Source organism: Haliotis rufescens, unplaced genomic scaffold, assembly GCF_023055435.1.
Source record: "Haliotis rufescens isolate VD_foot unplaced genomic scaffold, xgHalRufe1.0.p SCAF_37, whole genome shotgun sequence".
In the NCBI taxonomy this organism is placed as follows: domain Eukaryota; kingdom Metazoa; phylum Mollusca; class Gastropoda; order Lepetellida; family Haliotidae; genus Haliotis; species Haliotis rufescens.
Window position 1 is genome coordinate 1,013,464 of NW_025964079.1, and position 22,049 is coordinate 1,035,512.

The window sequence follows — 22,049 nt, forward strand, 5'->3', positions numbered from 1 at the left end:
AATATCACAGAGTCTATGTAAAATTAGTTGAAAATTGGGTTTGTTGGTTGGGTTGTTGTTTAACGCCGCACTTAGCAATATTTCAGCAAAAATGGCGGCGTTCTGTAAATAATCGAGTCTGGACCAGACAATCCAGTCATTGACATCATGAGCATCGATCCATGTAATTGGGATACGATGACATGCATTCCACGCAATTGGGATACGATGACATGCATCAACCATGTCAGCGATCCTGACCACCAGATTACGTCAGTCGCCTTTTACAAGCATAGTCGCCTTTTACGGTAAGCATGGGTTGCTGAAGACCTATTCTACGTCGGATCTTCACGGGTTGAAAAGCCAGTGACACAATGGTGCATCCACTGACTCTGTGGAAACCAATAAAAACGATATGTTAACTTTCAATAACGTCTGCAGGGTATAAAGTAATGAAATGCACGGGTTCTGCGGCTTATAGGAACAGAACACCTTTTCTAACACAGAGTCACGGTAAATTATCTTAGGCGGGCCACCCGATGACCTTGACCGCATCCAGTTCGACCCAGTACTGCGCAGCGGTACCACTAGTAGTTATCCATAACTGGTCTGTCGCATAATTAATCTGTAAAGACAATAAAATTAATCATTTTTGTTTGTTTGTTTGTTGTTTAACGCCGCACTCAATAACATTCCAGCTGTATATGATGGCAGTCTGTAAATAATCCAGTCCGGACCAGACAATCAAGTGATTGACTTAATAACCATCGATCCACGCAATCGGGATACGATGACATGCATCAACCAAGTCAGCGAGTCTGACCACCCGATCCCGTTAGTCACCTCTTACGACAAGCATGGGTTTTTGAAGACCTATTCTACCCCGGATCGTTACTGGTCAAGTTCATTGCAATGAAGCCAGAAAATGTGGATTTCAAATTCATTTATGTAATTCATTGAAAGGAATTTATTACATAAAAGAACTTGAAATCCACATTTTTTGGCTCCATTGACAAACGCTACAATTCGTTGTGCACAATTGAGTTCCTTACCGTGCAAGACACATATGCATATGACAATGTATGTTAAAATCCTCCCAAGTTTGGCCTGGATTATATTCACACATATACCCGTTCATGTAGGTTTTATCCAAATAGTAAATGTCTGGAATCTGTACCACTTCGGTCATTCCTCAAAAACAGTGATGAAATACTGTTCAAAGCACATTCTTCATTCTTCAGGGGCGTTAACGAGTATCCTAACATTTTGGGTATGGCACAGGCACATGGAATGTACATCATTGGTTGGTTGGTTTGTTGTTTTACGCCGTACTCAGCAATATTCCAGCTATATGACGGCGGTCTGTAAATAATCGAGTCTGGACCAGGCAATCCAGTGATTGATATCATGGGCATCGATCCACGCAATTGGGATCGATGACATGCTTCAACCAAGTCAGCGAGCCTGACCACCCGATCCCGTTAGTCGCCTCCTACGACAAGCATAGTCGCCTTTTACGGCAAGCATGGGTTGCTAACCCCGGATCTTCATGTAAATCAAGTTAGGGAAACATATATATACCTGTGGCGTTATCGAGTTAATCCTGCTTGTTGTGATCTTAATCAACTGAGGCGTGGTCCATATAACACCCCAGGTTCCGGTGTGTCTCTTCGCTGAGATCTCCTTTATACCTCCTGCATTATAAGTCTCATAAACGTCAATCTGGAGGATGAACATCAGTTGGGCAATCTTTACCTGGAAGTGCACAGGAGAATACAAGATGAACATTTAGGTTATCTTTATTTGGAATTGACCCGTGAGGATCCGGGGTAGAGTGGGTCTTCAGCAACCCAAGCTTGCCGTAAAATTGGTTGGTTGGTTTGTTATTTAATGCCGCACTCCGCAATATTCCAGCTATATGACGGCGGTCTGTAAATAATCGAGTCTGGACCAGACAATCCAGTGATTGATATCATGAGCATGGATCCATGCAATTGGGATCGATGTCCGTTCATCAACCAAGTCAGCGAGCCTGACCACCCGATCCCGTTAGTCGCCTTTTACGACAAGCATAGTCACCTTTTACGGCAAGCATGGGTTGCTGAAGATCTATTCTACCCCGGATCCTCACGGGTAAAAGGCGACTATGCATGTCGAAAGTGCCGACTAACGGGATCGGGTGGTGAGGCTTGCTGACTTGGTTGATGTATGTCATCGTATCCCAATTGCGTAGAACGATGCTCATGATGTCAATCTCTGGATTGTCCATGCTTGCCGTACAAGGCGACTATGCTTGTCGTAAAAGGCGACTATCGGGATCGGGTGGTCAGGCTCGCTGACTTGGTTAATGCATGTCACCGTATCCCGATTGCGTGGATCGATGCTCATGATATCAATCACTGGATTGTCTGGTTCAGACTCGATAATTTTACAGACCGCCGTCATATAGCTGGAACATTGCTGAGTGCGGCGTTAAACAACAAACCAACCAACCAATCTGGATTGTCTTGTCCAGACTCGATTATTTACATACCGCCGTCATATAGCTTGAATATTGCTGAGAGCGGCGTTCATAATGTAACCACTAAGGTGTCATAACTGAATAGTCCCTATTGGTCGACAGCAAACTATGCGTGTCGTAAGAGGCAAAATAAATTGGTGGTCAGACTCTGTCAAGATTGATGTAATCGTACACTGATGGATGATTGCTCATAATATCATTCATCGAGGGTATTTTCCAGATTTCATTAATTATTGACAGGCCGCGGCCATATAGCTTCAATATTGCTGCTGCGGTTTTGAACAACAACCCTAATTAGTATCATATTTTCACCTTGATCCACTCATCGCCCTTGCTCCAGTTTTTCGATGCCCAATTTCCCGCCAAATCACCATAATTGGGGTACACGTCCGGCGCTCCTGTTATTTTAGCTGCGCCATGGCTGAAAGAATTATTATTTATGTATGAGTATTTACAAGGATATGTTTGTTTGTTTGTTGTTTAACGCCCGCACTCAGCAATATTCCAGCTATATGGACCCGTGAAGATTCCGGGGTAGAATAGGTCTTCAGCAACCCATGCTTGTCGTAAAAGGCGACTAACGGGATCGGGTGGTCAGACTCGCTGACTTTGTTGATACATGTCATCGATCCCAATTGCGTAGATCGATGCCCATGATATCAATCACTGGATTGTCTGGTCCAGACTCGATTATTTACAGACCGCCGTCATATAGCTGGAATATTGCCGATTGCGGCGTTAAACAACAAACCAACCAACCAATCCAGCTATATGACGGCAGTCTGTCAATAATCGAGTCTGGACCAGAATATCCAGTGATTGTCATCATGCGCATCGATCCACGCAATTGGGACTAATGACATGCATCAACAAAGTCAGAGAGCCTGACCAACCGCCTTTTACGACAAGCATATAGCTGGAACATTGCTGAATGCGGCAAACCAACCAATGATTGATGATTTAATGTCTTCCTCAAAAAGCGAAGGCAAATATGGACACTTTAGGGGATTTGAACTAAAATATGCATTCAAAAATGTGTATTAAATATTAAATAAATGTATAGACCTTTGTATTTAATAACTTAAACAAACAATATTTTCCACTTGACAGTTAGACCGGTCAAAATGTTCTCATTACATATTTTCTGCATGTATTATTTTATGGAAGATACATATATACATGTATATAAATATACAAAGTAACAATGTTTTGAAAGGAAAGTTTACCATAAGCGAAAAAAGTAGAGACATGTAGAAATTATTATATTAATTTTCTTATGAAGCTCAAACATGATATTAGAATAGACCAAACTGGAATAGTTCAAAATTACCTAAAGAAAACAGATGTAGTATTCACACTGATAATCATTACCAAAAAATATAACTACTTTGCATGTGATTAGTATATGATTATGCAGTATGAACTATCTTTCTTCCGTCCTGGGGCGATCGGTAAGCCTAGTGGTTAAAGCGTCCGCTCGTCACGCTGAAGACCCAGGTTCGATTCCCGACATGGGTACTATGTGTGAAGCCCATTATTGCCGTGATATTGCTGGAACATTGCTAAAAGCGGCGTAAAACCATACTCACTCACTGACTCTTCCGTCCTAATGAAAGGACTGACTCATACAATACCATTAGGACAAATTGAGTTGTCTTTATCTATTGGGTCATATTGATTTATTGTATCAAGAAGTACAAGAAGATTAAAAATCTTAAAACTATTGCTGGAGGGGGACCTGGTCCGAGCAGACTAAGCCCTGTGTCAGAGAGGTCCGTGAAGATCCGGGGTAGAATAGGTCTTCAGCAACCCATGCTTGCCGTAAAAGGCGACTATGCTTGTCGTAAAAGGCGACTAACGGGATCGGGTGGTCAGGCTCGGTGACTTGGTTGATGCATGTCATCGGTCCCAATTGCGTAGATCGATGTTCATAATATTAATGACTGGATTGTCTGGTCCAGACTCGATTATTTACAGACCGCCGTCATATAGCTGGAATATTGCTGAGTGCGGCGTTAAACAACAAACCAAACCAAACCGAAAACCTGTGTCAGAGGCAGTATATGATGTGCTTGGACAAACAAATGTGAGCATCAGTGGAGTTGAAGGAAGCTTCGATTGAACCCTATTCCCGGGCATGGACATATTAAACAGGTAAACATTTTTTTTCTTTTGGTGATACAAAACCTTTATGATATTTATGTTATTCTTAATCGCTCAAACATTAAACAATTTCGTTTCAGTTGTCAGGAAGCAGCAATCCTTGGCTTTGAATCTGAAGCTTGTGGCGCCTTGCCACATGGAGTACAAGCCCAACCTCAACCCAGCTGTACTTCAGCCTCAGCTGTCCCCTGCACAAGAAAAAAAGACCTAGATGACAAACAGCTTCTAAGAAAAAGGACATTATTAGAGATTGATGTCCTTGAACTTCAGAAAGAAATGCTAACCCTAAAATTAGAGAAGATGAGAAAAGATCAATCTTATAATTGAATAGTAAGTCACATTCTGTGCTAAATTAATTCAAGAAATCAGCTGACTTTACAGGAATTTAAATTACATTTCACTTAAATTCGCATAATCAAGTTTTGTTTAGCAATGTTCTTTCATTTCAGTTATTTCACAAAAAGTCTATAATTAGAGGTAAGAAAGAAATTTTGGTGTTAATTCATAAGAAAAACTATTGCTCATTTGGTTCACATATTTTATCAATTTCTTTTAAAAAATGTAAGAGCCTATTTTTGGCTATATTTCTTTGGGCTATGGAACATTTCAACATGAGAATATTCTTATGTGTCTGTGCTTTTTTGTGTGCTTTGAAGAGTTCTACAGAAAGAAATTACAGATCATGTTTGGTTGCTCACAAGTTTTAGAATGTTATCATATGGGCTATTTGCCATCATGCATCACAAGGAACTTGACCCGTGTAGATTCCGGGGTAGAATAGGTCTTCAGCAACCCATGCTTGCCGTAAAAGGCGAGTAACGGGATCGGGTGGTCAGGGTCGCTGACTTGGTTGATGCACGTCATCGGTCCCAAGTTCGTGGATTGATGCTCATGTTGTCAATCACTGGATTGTCTGGTCCATACTCGATTATTTACAGACCGCCGTCATATAGCTGGAATATTGCTGAGTGCAGCGTTAAACAACCAACCAAACCAAAGCCATCATGTATACTATCACCCATTAAAACATTACACATCAGGCAGCCGGTAAAGAATGTCACAATATGCTTTCATTAAAGTAATAGCAGGAAATATGAGTAAAAGGATTGGCAACAAAAATTTCAACAACAGTATTAACATGAACAATTTCTATATCTTTCATGTAAATATATCAAGTTAAAACTGATTTTAATGTTTAAACCATTTAACCTAAATCAAACTTTTGCATCATAATATGGTAATTTTATTGACTTGCAATTTAATAATATAGATCTCATACTAATTATGTTTGAATGTAGCACATGTATGTTGTCTTTTGGCATAAATCGTGTGATTATTTTGAGAATTCCTTTACATATATAAATATGACATATGTGTCAAAGCAAATACAATTCAAAGTTTTTGTTTTCGACCCAAAATCAATTATAATCTTGTACATTTAGTAGGTAATATTTTCTTATCAAATAACATAAATATCATCATCATCATTCCAATTGTTGTTTTTATTTTACGTAAACCTGACACACTAATGATTTTGGATTTTATTTGAGGAATGTCCTGCATGATTTTAATAGAAACCCGTGTAAAAGGGAAATTACTCTAACCATCAAAATTTAAAGGGGATCTTGATTTGGTTTGTTTGTTTGTTGTTTAACGCCGCACTCAGCAATATTCCAGCTATATGACGGCGGTCTGTAAATAATCGAGTCTGGATCAGACAATCCAGTGATCATCGATCCACGCAATTGGGATTGATGACATGCATCAACAAAGTCAGCGAGCCTGACCACCCGATTCCGTTAGTCGCCTTTTAAGACAATCATAGTCACCTTTTACGGCAAGTATGGGTTGCGGAAGACCTAATCTACCCCGGAATCTTCACGGGTCAAGGGGATCTTGAGGACCGTGCCCATTTTAGGCTTGGCTAAAGATGTCTGAGTATCTGTCATTTGGCAAAATAGTGAAAGGGATATGTTTACCATTTTTAAAAAAATGTTAGTAAAACATTGTTGTGATGGGAGGAAGCTTAAGATCAGATACATGTTTTCTTTTTTTCTACAATTTGGTTTAAAAGTATGTAACAGCAATGACAAACTAATTTTCCCATAGTTTGTTTTAAATGTTACAAAAGCAAAATGAAGAATGATTAAGCTTGCATAATTTGGCATTAACAATTGACATGTTCATATCAAGTTCATAAGCTGAAAAATGGCAAATGGCGATAAGGTGGTAACTTGTTTATGAATAATAAGAATGAATCCTACACATATGATATAAGTTCTATAACAAAACTAAATATATTATGCATACATACTTTGAAAGTGAATGTAAGCAAAGTTCTCACTAAACAAACAACCATCTCCCATAACCTGTGGCAAGTGGTTGGGAGGATTGTTACCATCATCACTGTTGCTGTCATCATCACCAGCACTCCCTGGCAAAAGGATGTTCCTCTGTTTGCATGTATTGTGTTTTAGGTTTGCTGTTTCACGCCGCACTCAGCAAAATTCCAGCTATATGACGGCGGTCTGTATATAATCGAGTCTTGACCAGACAATCCAGTGATTTACATCATAAGCATCGATCCACGCAATTGGAATCGATGACATGCATCAACAAACTGTTAGTCGCCTTTTACGGCAAGCATGGGTTGCTGAAGACCTATTCAACATCGGATCTTCAAGGGCATATATATTGTGTAAGGCACACCCGTGAAGATTCCGGGGTAGAATAGGTCATCAGCAACCCATGCTTGCCGTAAAAGGTGACTATGCTTGTCGTAAAAAGCGCTTAACGGGATCGGGTGGTCAGGCTCGCTGACTTGGTTGATGCATGTCATCGATCCCAATTGTGTGGGACCCGTGAAGATTCCGGGGTTGAATAGGTATTCCGCAACCCATACTTGCTGTAAAAGGTGACTATGCTTGTCGTAAAAGGCGACTAACGGGATCGGGTGGTCAGACTCGCTGACTTGATTGATGCATGTCATCGATCCCAATTGCGTGGGACCCGTGAAGATTCCGGGGTAGAATAGGTCTTTAGCAACCCATGCTTGCCGTAAAAAGTGACTATGCCTGTCGTAAAAGGCGACTAACGGGATCGGGTGGTCAGGCTCGCTGACTTGATTGATGCATGTCATCGATGCCAATATTGCGTGGATCGATGATCATGATGTTAATCACTGGATTGTCTGGTCCAGACTCAATTATTTACAGACCGCCATCTTATAGCTGGAATATTGCTGAGTGCGGCGTTAAACAACAAACCAACCAAACAATTGCGTGGATCGATGCGCATGATATTAATCACTGGATTGTCTTGTCCAGACTCAATTATTTACAGACCGCCGTCTTATAGCTGGAATATTGCTGAGTGCGGCGTTAAACAACAAACCAACCAACCAACCAACCACAATTATCACCATGCAAACCTTCACTGGTCTGACCCGGCCGTGCAGTATATGAAACCTTTGAAGTTGTCCTATACCCCTTTCTACCACACACCTGATGCGTTTGTGAGCTCTAGAAATACAAATGACATCAGTTTTAGATAATGTATTGGTCACAAAATACATAATATGTTTTTTCATTCAATATTATATTGATACTACAACTACATTACATTTACTTTTTTAAATAATTGCAATTTTATTTTAATATTTCATTTTCAAAATTCCTACATTAGCTTGACTTATATACATAATTGTGAAAATATTGTTTAAAATGTTTTCATTTTTTTAAAGTATTTCATAAATAATAAAATGTCTAGATCTAAATTAGTGTTACTTTTTACAATAATTATCAATAATAACAATTGAAAATTAATAATATTGTTTTACAGATTTTTCAACAACACAAAAATGCGATATTCAACTCTTACATTTTCTGTTATTAGATACTTTGCATGTCAGCATACATATAAATTTTTAAATTATTCATCCAAAAAACACAAACTTTACATTTCATTCTTTTCCCCACAATATTCCCGTATTGATATCACGGGGAAGTCACACTAATACATAGTGCACGAGTGACAGATTTGTAAACAACTATAAATGCTACGAATGATTATAACGTAGAATCTTTTGATATTATTGTTATAAGCAATGACAGTAATTCGTCGGTGGGGTTAACAACTTCACGTACCTGTTGTATCTAGTTTCTGGACCGGGTTGGGGGTCTCCGGTAAGGTGTCAACAGCCTTCTTCGACACGAATAGCCGCTGTCTCCGAGCAAATGGCAGCCTTGAGGGATAAAATGTCGTTCGAATGCTGTTCGGACACCGCTCTCGTTTAAAATTCTTGCATCATGATCCTGGCCACTTGGCAACGATGTAAAGTATGTTGTAGTGAGCGTCAAATACTATCTGCACATTAATGCTGTGGAAATGTTTCCTGCAAACGTACGTCGGCTCATCGACACTCGGGGCAATTATGCGGACATGGGTGCCGTCAATTACACCAAATACGCCAGGAAAGCCAGCAGTTGCCATGAACGTTGCTTGATTACGTTGGATGTCTGTTCGTTGGTTGGTTGGTTTGTTGTTTAACGCCGCACTCAGCAATATTCCAGCTATATGACGGCGTCTGTAAATAATCGAGTCTGGACCAGACAATCCAGTGATTGATATCATGAGCATCGACCCATGCAATTGGTTGGTTTATTGTTTAACGCCGCACTCAGCAATATTCCAGCTATATATGACGGCGTCTGTAAATAATCGAGTCTGGACCAGACAATCCAGTGATTGATATCATGAGCATCGATCCACGCAATTGGGATCGATGACATGCATCAACCAAGTCAGCGAGCCTGACCACCCGATCCCGTTAGTCGCCTCTTACGACAAGCATAGTCACCTTTTACAGCAAGTATGGGTTGCTGAAGACCTGTTCTACCCCGGATATCTTCACGGGTGTCTGTTCGTAGTACAGGTATTTTGACAAACTGTCGGACAATAGCCGGTGTTGACAATGCATCAATTGTTTCACTGACAATACGGCTAATGGATGGTGGACTTATTCCAAGATCATCGGCATTACATAGATGCATTTTCCCAGTTGCATGGTAACGCAGCATGACAGCTATTTCCATCTCCGGGGTCAGCAATTTCTTTTTGAGGGGAGGTAAGCCTATCCCTGATTAAATTCGTGACAAATAATATGCCTGCACCGTGCCTGAATACACACTGAAAATGTTTTTCCCTCAGCCTAAAAGTTCTCAGCTGATGCAGCTGCGGTGTCCCAGCTGCCGCCATATTGGATATAAAGTCTTCTTGAGTTCTCTTAGGAGTACTAGCTCTTAGATCTAGTGCTAAACGTTTTTATGAATATGACTAAAGATTGGTTTGTCGCCTTTTTACGACAAGCATATATTAATATGACTAAAGAAAATTTTTAGATTTGAAGTAACTTTTGAAATTTCTTAGAATTTTCTGCGACTTAAGACCTCTTTAGCTCTCTAAGACTTTTTATCCCCCCGGCATATAATGCGGGGGGATATAGCTACGGGCATGTCCGTCCGTCCGTCTGTCCGGCTGTCTGAATCGTTTCCGGAGCAGAACACGAAAACCGTTAAATATTTCTTCATCAAACTTTGCATTTATATCATTTAAGTGGTGAAGTTGTGCCTTTTGCTATTTTTGAATTTTTCCAATTTTTTTATTTTCCAATTTTCATGAAAGCATGCTGGACACGGGCTAACTTTGTGAGTGATGTTGGTTTCCGGAGCAGAACTCCGAAACTGTTAAACATTTCATCATCAAACTTTGCATTTATATCACTCAAGTGGTGAAGTTGTGCCTTTTGCTATTTAGGAATTTTTATAATTTTTTAATTTTTAAGTTTCCATGGCAACAAGTTGGACTTAGGTTCTATAAGGGTGATGTTCATTTCCGGAGTGTAACTCAAAAACCGTTAAATACTTTCTTACAAAACTTTGCATGTCCACTAGGCACATACTGAACTGGTGCCTTTTGCTATTAAGGAATTTTATAAATTGTTATTTTTTTACGTCTCCATGGTAACAAGTTGGACTTAGGTTCTATAAGGGTGGTGTTCGTTTCTGGAACGTAACGCAAAAACCGTTAAATACTTTCTTACAAAACTTTGCATGTCTGCCAGGCACATACTGAACTGGTGCCTTTTGCTATTTAGGAAATACCAGTAAAGGTATCAGGTGCTGTAATAGACATACATGAACCACAGTCGACAGCAGCGAGTAGACCTCTCCAGAATGTATATTGTATACATGAACATGACAGATTGATCGTGTGAGAAGTTTCTGTTTCTTTTGTTTGTTGTTCAACGTCGCGCTTAGAAATAGTCCAGCTATATATGACGGCGGACTGTAAATAATCGAGTCTGGACCATACAATCCTGTGATTGACATTATGAGCATCGATCCACACAATTTGGATACGAAGACATGCATCAAGCAAGTCAGCGAGCCTGACCACCCGATCCCGTAAGTCGCCTCTTACGACAAGCATAGTCATCTTCCACGGCAAGCATGGGTTGCTGAAAACCTACCCCGGATCTACACGGGTCGAGACGTTTCTGGATGAGACAGTTTCCAGAAGGTTGGCTGTTCTTATATTTGAGCGACAAGCGATATTTTGACCTGATTTGTTTCTGTTTTACTTGCCAAGTGGGGACACCTATGTGGAAACACCGAACTCCTGCCTGTGTCCAACACAATTCTGAGACCGCCTTCGTGGTCTAATGGTAGAGCGTCCGCCCGGAGAGCGGAAGGTCCGGGGTTCGATCCCCAGCCGCGTCATACCAAAAGACGTTAAAGGATGGTACTTGTTGTTATCCTGTCTGGCGCTCGGAATTAAGGGGCTAAAACAAGGACTGGTCGACTCGGGAGTCAGTATACTGTGTCTGAGTGGGGTATTCATGTTAAACTGCGGCATGGTATCTCAGTGTTCTAGCACTATAAATCGGCATCAGTCCGGACTAGTACAAGCAGGCACACACTAATACACGCGCATGCACGTCGCTATATAAGTGCAATAATCTTGGACGCGACGTTAAACCCCATTTCACCTCACCTCACCAACACTATTCTGGCCGAAAGAACGGAAACAAATTTAACTCTTTCAAATCATTCAACAGTGACAATATTCTGAATATTCGTGAGGGCACTAACATTTAGTTCTGGAGCCTGTATGGCCGCTGCTACTTATTTGATCCATTCTTTTTCATTCTTTATTGTGAACGTGAAGCGATGTGTTCAAATGTCACTATTTGATTATTCAATAAGTTCTGTACGTATCTTTTTTCTGGGTTCGCGACATTGAACCCTATTTTTCCTCATCTTAATCTTTACGTTTCAAAAGATCGATCCTGTCTGTCAATCAAAACTAGCGCATGCGTGAGAACGAATTTCCGCACTTTTGCACATATGCATAGATCAATACGAGGAAAAGACAACACGTAGCAAGTAAAGATTTTACGTATGCTATAAACAGAGATAATGCTTGTAACTACAAAATCATTTTTGAATTATGTATTTTGGCAACATCGGGCATTGATTAGCAGGTCATATTGCTGAAATGAGACACGCGAGACGGCCGTCACACACTGTAAACAGATATGACTGATCTGATTTCGGTTAGTGCAGATCGAAATCTACGATTATTTACACTGAAGTACAATCTGGTGGAAATTGTAGTCCTCTCTCTTAGATATTATTTATTTTGTTAAAGATTTTTTAGATGATTTTAATTTCAAATTCACAAAAATTACAATAAGCCTATCTATTAATATTGCAAATTACTCGAGCATAACATTACAAATTACTCCTTCAAAAATAATTCTTTAAACAGAGAAATATAATCCTTGTCAATGGTTTTCGTTCCCGCAAAACCTTTCATTTTAATTCATATATATATTCCAATTAAATATTTCAGCATTTCTATGAAGAGGGAGGACCCATGCAGTAATTAATCCTATTCTTGTGAAATGGAATCATCCGTTCAAGGTTAGAAAGCAGAGGAAAATTTCGAGAGAAGGAAGTGACTTACTGAAATATTTTGACAGATTGAAATAAAAAAAAATCTTAGTTAATATGAGAAAATTATTGGTTTAGAACTGTTTAAAACACAAGTTATTCCCTGGTAGTGGAAGCTTACTGATATACATTTTAGTGAAATAATACAACTGTTAAAAACGATTATGTCATTTTAATTAATTTACTTAAAATGGTAGAAAGATTTTTATGAACTTAAGAGAAACATCGTTAAGTAATTATATACATTATAATCTGATCAACTAATTAATGATTATTCCAACCAAATATGTAATTGATCCCGTATCAAAGTCAGAATAACATGATTTAATTGCAGGACCAACAAACACCAAATGATTCATGGTACAACATCCACCTGGTATAAAACTTAGCTTGTTGGCTCTTTCTTTTGGACATAATAAACTAAGCGGCAAAAGAAAGTATAGGTTGGCAATTTGTAACTTTCCTAAAAACAGCGATAACTAGTGGAAAGATGGTATTGGGAATATGACTGCCCAGGAAAGGTAAAAAAAAAAAACCTCACCCGAACGCGCCACTTTTGACGGCGCTCGTGCGGTGACAAAAAATGGTGAAACAGGTTTCCCGCCTATGGCCTAAACTGCACGTGCATGTTAGCTGTATAAATGCGTTCGTATGCAGGGTATAGCCACACGTGATAAAAGCACACAAAAGAAATGCCATGACTGTCACAGGAGCAGAGAGAGAGAGATAGACATCGGTATGGCCGAAATGGGGGCAACACAGGTCCAAATTGCCAGAAGGTTTGGTTGTACACCATTGACAGTAGCCAGGCTGATTCAACGGTACAGGCAGACAGGGAGGACACAGGACAGGCCTAGAACCGGACGACCCCGAGTGACAACACCACTGGAAGACGGTCAGATACGGCTCATTCACCTGCGAAACAGATTCGTAACGGCGACGGCGACGGCAGCAACAGCGTTGGGACATCCAATTAGCCAACGTACAGTACTACGACGACTTCGTGCTGCTGGAATCCGAGCGTATCGTCCTTTCCGAGGAATGGTACTGACTGCTCAACATCGACGCCTGAGACTGCGATGGGCGAGGCAGGTTCGACGCTGGCAAGTGAGAAATTGGCGTCGAGTGCTGTTTACTGATGAAAGTCGGTTTAACTTGTTTCGAAATGACGGCAGAGAACGAGTTTATCGACGCAGAGGGGAACGTTTGGCTCCGGCGTGTATTCGAGAGGTCCATCCATTCGGCGGGGGAGGTGTCATGGTGTGGGGCGGTATTTGAGGAGATCAGAAGACTGATTTTGTGATTATACAGGGAAACCTGAACGCTGTGCAGTACAGAGACCAAGTGTTGCAGCCAGTTGTGCTTCCGTTCTTACAAAACCAACAGCCTGAGCAGGGGACATTGTTTCAACACGACAATGCCAGGCCCCATACCGCAAGACTGACTCGGAACTTTCTAAACCAGCAGAACGTTGACGTTTTGCCCTGGCCTGCCCACTTACCCGATATGAATCCTATTGAACATCTGTGGGACAATCTTGACAGACAGATTAGAGCACGCATCAGCCTCCCGTCAACAGACAAGAATTGCAGCAGGCCCTGGGAGACGAGAGGCAACGGATTCCAGTCCACGTCATCAGAAGACTGACGTCATCGATGAGGCGGCGTATCACAGCATGCATTGAGGCAACTGGAGGTCATACACGCTATTGAAGGCAACTGTGTCGACAATGAACTTGTAGTGTGTCTGACAATTCTTTGGTGACATTTCAGACAACTTTTGAAAATAAAATTTCTTACCCCACCATCGTTTACCTTGAGCTTACATTACCTGTGATTGCACAATTTCATTCAAACTGTGGTTGATCAATCATTTGTTACCCCTCCCTAGGATATATTATAATTCACAACGAAACCTCTTCTTGTTATTTTTTTATCGGTCATGGAACTTAGTTTATTATTTTTTTAAAATAATATTTATTTTAAAAAGATAGTGTTGAAAGTGATAACCAGTATAATAACGCATTAAACATATTTCAAGATACAAAGAATTTGTAAAAACAAAGACAATATCTCTTTGCCACACCCTGATCAGGCATAATCCAGAGTGCCTGATCAATTCTGATACAGAATAAATTCTACATACATTTCATACATAACTGTGATGAATATTGAAATGTATTTAACCCAAAATTTAATTTTTTACCATGATTTGAGGAGATTGTCAATATTTGATAATTGAACAAGATCTGGTATTTATTGAGGATGTTAGTTATGTACATATTGTTCAAGATTTGGTTATGATTATGTTGAGAATTAACTTCATATTTACTTCACAGTGATATTGCTGGCTTCAGGCCATTTTCATGTAAGTTTTTTTTAACTTTTGATAGGACTTTACCACATTTTAGAACAACTTTATGACATTATGGATGACAATCAGTCAGTATCCTAGAAAATGAACTGGTCTGAAAGTGTGGCCATGGATCCGTATCTTAGAATTCCAAACTAAGTGACCTTGGCAAACATATTGGGAACAAAAACTTAAAACTTACGAACCCCTGAATCCGGGGTAGGATAGGTCTTCAGCAACCCATGCTTGCCGTAAAAGGCGACTATGCTTGCCGTAAAAGGCGACTATGCTTGTCGTAAAAGGCAACTATGCTTGTCGTAAAAGGCGACTAACGGGATCGGGTGGTCAGGCTCGGTGACTTGGTTGATACATGTCATCGATCCCAATTGCGTGGATCGATGTTCATGTTTTCAATCACTGGATAGTCTGGTCCAGATTCGATTATTAACAGACCGCCGTCATAGTGACTGGAATATTGCTGAGTGTGGCGTTAAACAACAAACAAACAAACAAACAATCTTCATTTTTTTAGGATGGCATAGATGTTAAAACTTTTGAAGAGGGAAAGTTTAATCACCTGGTGATAATGTATATTAAGAATCAATAAGAAGCTGTAGTATCAGTGAAATATCCCAATTATGGAATTCAACAGCTATATTCTTCCAGTGCTATGACCTTTTATCTATCAAGTAAAGGAATTGAAATCCTGTTTTCAAAATAGGTTGTCACAAACTAAGCGTACTGCCGGTTGATATCTTTTTGTGACATGTAATGTAAGTGGGGGGAATTATTCAATAATATTGTTATTGAAATGTTTGTGGAGTACGTGTTGCCTTCGCTTTGGCTTAAAGGAACTTATATCAGAAGATACACTTACGCAACATCATACTCAGATGAAAATTCCGTGACGGAATCTATCCAGAGTTCTGTAGGTTGCGCAGTCGGAGCAGGGATCCGAGTTCCATCTGCAATATGAAAAACAAGGGTATATATACCTAAGTCTAGTTAGAATCGATGACTAGACAAGATGATAATAACACTTATATCTATAATGATCATTATGATAATAAGACTTTACTGACTGACTGACTGAGTATGGTTTTACGCCGCTTTATAAATATTCCAGCAATATCACGGCGGGGGACACCAGAAATGGGCTTCACACATTGTACCCATGTCGGGAATCGAACCCGGGTCTTCGGCGTGACGAGCGAACGCTTTAACCACTAGGCTACCCTACCGCCCCTATAAGACTTTACAAAAATTAGACTCCGGTCTAAGAAACATCAATTTTCAACGCTCTAATTCAGTACGCCTCAAGCAACCGAGCATGCTCTTTCTACCAAGAGGCACGGGTGGCCAAGTCGTCTAAGGCGCCGCAATTCGCTGTGCAGAGTTGCGTCCCTTGGGCACGCCAGAAACCTATGATTGTGGGTTCGAATCCCGGTTCGCCCATGTTTCTAGGTTTGTCAGCATCATACCGGTGCTCGTGGGTTTCGCCGATGTGGTGAACGTCTGAGACCTGCATCACTTCGGGCTTTCCTCCCACATTAAGCTGACACGCCGTGATATAATGTTAAATCTTGTTCAGAAGTTGTTTGATCAAGGTTACAACACTCAAGGCCCTCCTAGTAAAGCTTTCGAAATATTTTATTGTAGGCATGGGAGAACATTTCCAAATTTGACGCATCAATGACCAAAACGTTGTCCGATGTAATTCCTTATCTTCAATTGTATCATATGTTCCCCTGGATTTTTCTCTCGTGTACAATTGACTTGCCTCTGCATGTGTTTGTGACGGGTGCCACTGTTGGGGCAGGATATGTTCACCTTTTCCCGAACAGCTGGTATCATTAAAATTTGACAGCGTTACACAAACATCTTCTTGTGATATAGTCGGATTCGCACAATTGATTCTGCTTTTAGCAGAAATTTCTTGTAACTATAGACAGTGTTTTTGGTCGATTATATTTATACCAAGTTAGGCTACATATCTCCGTAAAAGAATCAAATGAATTCTATTTGCTTGCATAGATATCTGCATGTAAAATGATTTTTAAAAAACCCAGCAAAAACAATACTGTATTTAAAAACCCAATGCAGCCTTTTCAGCTTCGTGCCGGTATTTTCTAACTTATCGTGAAAGAGCTACCTCTCACTTATTGTAACTCGATCACACAGATATCACCGTTGTGAGCTTGAAGTGCGGTTCGGGTGATTTTCGGCACAGGGGTTCACGCGAAAGTGGAATCCAAACAAAACTGGGTGCGAAAAGCAATGCCTCAAACACGAAATCAAACACGTTATTTTGGGCATGTGACGGAGGTCTGTAAATAATAGAGTATGGGCGAGACTTTCTTGTGATTGAAATCATGAGCATCGATCCACGCATTTAGAATATTGCTGAGTGCGGCGTTAAACAACAAACAACAAACAAACGAGGGCAGTCAGTCATAGATAATACGTAACAATAAATGATCAATTTATTTCCGTATCCAAGTTCGTTTAGTTTTGTGGATCTCCCTCACGGACAGATGCCTCAAAATGCAAGAATAACAATCTGGTCGGTTTCCATTTTCATCCTCGCTGACATCGTTTCATCCAAACTTTCCTCCTCGCTAAGACATTTCAAGACATGACACTTGGTACTTATGTTTGATGAACTTGTACAGCCCCACACCTAAACACTGCACATTTTTGTGTCTTCAATACGTCGAAGATAACAGAAAATCACTCCTTTGTCATGTAGATTAAAGCACTTTAAACGAAACAAAATGGCGGACGTCTCTCCACTATGACGTCACAGCTACAGCTCGTCCTCTTGCTGGTGGTTTCAATATGCATAGGCGCTGGTTGTGGGAGCAGGGTAGTAACAATGAAATCTCATAGGACTCTTTTTTGGTGTAAATGTGTACTTCGTAAGACCCTTTAACGTGTTTTTAAAAGGTTGGGTTTTTTTCAATAGATTTCCTTTATAATTTTCTGGTATAGCGTTGATAGACATAGTTCAATAATGGTCAAATAAGCGATTCCATTCCCTTGATTTAACTACCTGAATTAGAAATAACGGAGACCAGTAAAAGAGCCTCAGGTCGAACAATATTCCCACAATCCAGCATCCCCATTCTTCGAAAATTTCAAAGAGCGTCAAACGACTCTTCCTAAATATGTGTTTGATCAGTGTAACTACTACATTCAAGGCTTTGTAGCTTTTAAAAAGGTGTTTGGTAGACACATGAAGGACGTTTCCAAATTTGACGCATCAGTGGCACAAAGTCCGATGCAATTCCCAGTTTTGACTTGTACAACGTTTTACCGTGTATTTTCAGGCGAGAAGCTGACTTGGAAGTGAATCATAAACACATGTTTAGGATATGATCCGAATCGTACTGTACGTTATGCTTTAAGACCCGTGAGGATCCGGGGTAGAATAGGTCTTCAGCAACCCATGCTTGCCGTTATAGGCGACTATGCTTGTAAAAGGCGACTAACGGGATCGGGTGGTCAGGCTCGTTGACTTGGTTGATGCATGTCATTGTATCACAGTTTCGTGGATCGATGCTCATGATGTCAGTCACTGGATTGTCTGGTCCAAACTCGATTATTGATAGACCGCCGTCATATAGCTGGAATATTGATGAGTGCGGCGTTCAACAACAAACAGACAAACAAACAAAAAGATTATGCTTTAAGCATATTTGTGTGTGATTATGGATATTTAAATAGATCATGAAGGAATTCTTAAGCAAAAAAACATGTATACTCACCAGTGAAGTCATAACCAAACCAACCATCATCGTCCAGCATGGTCAAACTACTCAGGGGACGAGAGCTGAGGGTACACAACCCTGTACTGTTTTCTACAAAGAACGCCAGACACTCCTCTTCGTATGCACATTCCTTAGCACAGTCAGCGTTGTTTAATGACACAAAGCTTCTTATTTTATAGTTGATTGGCTTGACGTCTACAGACCCTGGTGAAATAGTCTTATTATAACAGAAACCAAGGCTGTGACACGGATCAAGAAATGGTAAAACAGACAATATTCCCAGTAAGTCTAGTCTTGATTCCATATTGTCAGCTTTCGAATAATTGAACTTATGCCATCGGATGTGTGAAGTCGACTGATAACCTGTCGCCAACCCTCTGGAAACTACAATCTTCATGTGATGTTATCTTGAATAGATTTTCCCTTGAGGGGAGCACTTCAGGTAAATAGGTCTGTTTAACAGTCAAAGGATTCTTTGTAACTGATGAGTTTTATCGATCCCATCTTGTCCAATCTTGCATCTTCCATTTATCTACCGACATCGATTGTGTTTTTTTGTGATATAATGCATTTTATCTCGTACGAAAAGCACTTTCACCTTAGACTAATAAAATATTCAACAGGGGTCGTATGGCACAATGGGTAGATTGTCTGCGAAGGAAAGACGTAGCTGACAGTGGCTTTCAATTTACCGTTTATTGGAATTAAATACACGTAAATGTACAGCTGTGTACAAAAAGTAGGTTTTTGTTGATCTGAGGCATAGCAGCCATGTTAGAAAACCCTATGTGTGGCCATTAATCAGATATGTTAGTAACAATGTTAAAAATGTTTTGTTTTTCTAAATGATGTATATTTGGACGTTGATAAGGCCTTGCTCTTATATTCTCTCCAAATGTCTTGCTCACATTGTAAAGATCGTCTCCTAAAACCCCGCTGATATTGTAAAACTGAAATTTCTCAGGCTTGTTCCCACTAAAAATGACACCTTGTGTGTTCACGAGGGTAGATTCCGATTTTTACTTTTGCTGCCACAAACAAAAACAATTTTAGCCATTACACAACTATGTTGTGTTGAAAGTGTAAGTATTTATTTTCTATGAATATTTAATTTGCAGTTGGACTCGTAAAATGCATTGTGCTTCTGTAAACATCTTCTCCTCTTAAACTCTGGTATGTATATATCTCCTTACAATGTCATCATATTGTTACAGTAACTGTTGTTTGAGGTCCTCTGTGCACGTGTTTAAGTAAAAAACATTAAAAATCAATATTAGTGCTGACATAAACTTTTGTAAATGGCTGTCTTTGTTGACATATATACCGTGAAGATCCTGGTTAAAATGGGTCTTCAACAACCCATGCTTGTAAGAGCAAAAATCCACCTTTGCTTGATGCATGTCATCTTATCCCAATTGCGTGGGTCGATGCTAATGGTCACTGTGTTGTCTGGCCCAGGCTCGAATATTTACAAACCGCCCTTACATAGCTTGATATTGCCGAGTGCGGCGCTAAACAACAAACAAACAAAAAAACAAATTGACATATAAAAAAGTTGTCTACACATCCAGGTGAGCTACAGTCCCGCTATTTCTAATCTAATATAATCAATATAATTGGTACGTAAACACATTATTTTTTTCCTGAGGCCCCTTTAACGATTGCAATTGTAGATAGACTGAAAGTCATCTGAGCCTTTTGTTGACGATGTGAATAACAATAACATGACGAGTGTACAGTACCGTAACGAAGTGGTCGTTTCAAACTTCACAGCAAGTCACGTAGTACAAGCACATGCTTCATATTTATCGTTGTTTGGTTGGTTTGTTGTTTAACGCCGAACTCAGCAATATTCCAGCTATATGACGGCGGTCTAAATAATCGAGTCTGGACCAGACAATCCAGTGATTGATATCATGAGCATCGATCCACGCAATTGGGATCGATGACATGCATGAACCAAGTCAGCGAGCCTGACCACCCGATCCCGTTAGTCGCCTTTTACGACAAGCATAGTCGCCTTTAACGGCAAGCATGGGTTGCTGAAGACCTATTCTACCCCGGATCTTCACGGGTCTCGTATTTATCGAGTAAAACAGCACACCAAATTCTACTATTCTAACAATAAAAGTTATTGCTCACAAAGTATTTGATAATCAGTTAACGTACATCAATGCGAGAATACTTTTAAGATTATTGAATTACATATACGTGATATTCATGATGTTTACGTGGGCCACGACGAAACAAACGTGTTTACACAAGTACCATATGTAGCTTTTAATTCCGATTTAATCTGGTTTTTTTTATGATTAGAAAAACAGCGAGCCTGTATAAAACCAATGCATTATTTTAAAAGGTTTGGAGTAATAATATTTACATTGATATGAAATTGTCACGATTTTCTAAGGATTGATTGTCTTCATGTTAGGTTGTTGATTTTATTTTAATCTAAAATGTGCGTCGGTACGCAAATGTTTTTACATGGCTTTCTTTCTATCACGTGTTTATAGATGTATTGATAATTGAAGTGTGCCGAATACAATAGCAGAATATGGTATTGTACATTCCGTTGTCGACAAGTTCTTACGATATTAATAGATGAAGATTTGGTCACATCCCGCTTTTTAGATTTTAGCGAACACCTTGCTTCGTCCCTATTTGACGGTTATTCACAACAACATGAAGTATGAAAAGTCAGAATTGTACAATGGAATCGATTATAGAAAGGATATTGTCGCTTTTATGTATATTGTAACTCATTTACTTACCATTTTACTGATCATGATTTTCTTGAAAATATGTTGCCACTTAAGTATACATCCATCCACATACACAGTAAGTGAGTGAGTTGGGTTTCACGCCGTTGAACAGTTACTATATTTCAGTAATACCACAGCCCGTCAGCTTGACGTGGAATGAAAGCCGGCATTCGTGACCAACTCGTGCTATTCCGGGACAAGCCGAATAGCGACTCGTGCCCCTCTCATGGCCATTTTAGCGACCGGGTTCCGTCTGAGCGCAAACGGGCATACCTAAAACAATTGTCACCTCGTTGCGTAATGGTTTACATATATTTCCCCATTTATTATATATATTTCAGATGCAATTTAAAGCACATCGGGACATTATACAGCATGATTGAACACATTTAACTGTGTCTTGGGTATATGTTTAGATGCAAGACATATGTAAAATCAAACATTATTTCTGAGGGATTCTTTGACGAAGAACTTGAAATCACACGCG

The 22,049-nt window shown here is 39.9% G+C and overlaps 1 protein-coding gene across 1 annotated transcript; it reads right to left on the reverse strand.

Moving 5' to 3' along the window:
* Positions 1–231: 231 nt before the first annotated feature.
* Positions 232–19,246, reverse strand: LOC125372159. The gene is made up of 5 exons (XM_048381328.1): positions 18,798–19,246; positions 15,908–15,995; positions 2,813–2,921; positions 1,561–1,734; positions 232–604 (listed from the first exon to the last, which is right to left on the reverse strand). The coding sequence occupies exons 1-5, from the start codon at positions 19,195–19,197 to the stop codon at positions 503–505; spliced, it is 873 nt and encodes a 290-aa protein (XP_048237285.1). The 5' UTR covers positions 19,198–19,246; the 3' UTR covers positions 232–502.
* Positions 19,247–22,049: the final 2,803 nt, after the last annotated feature.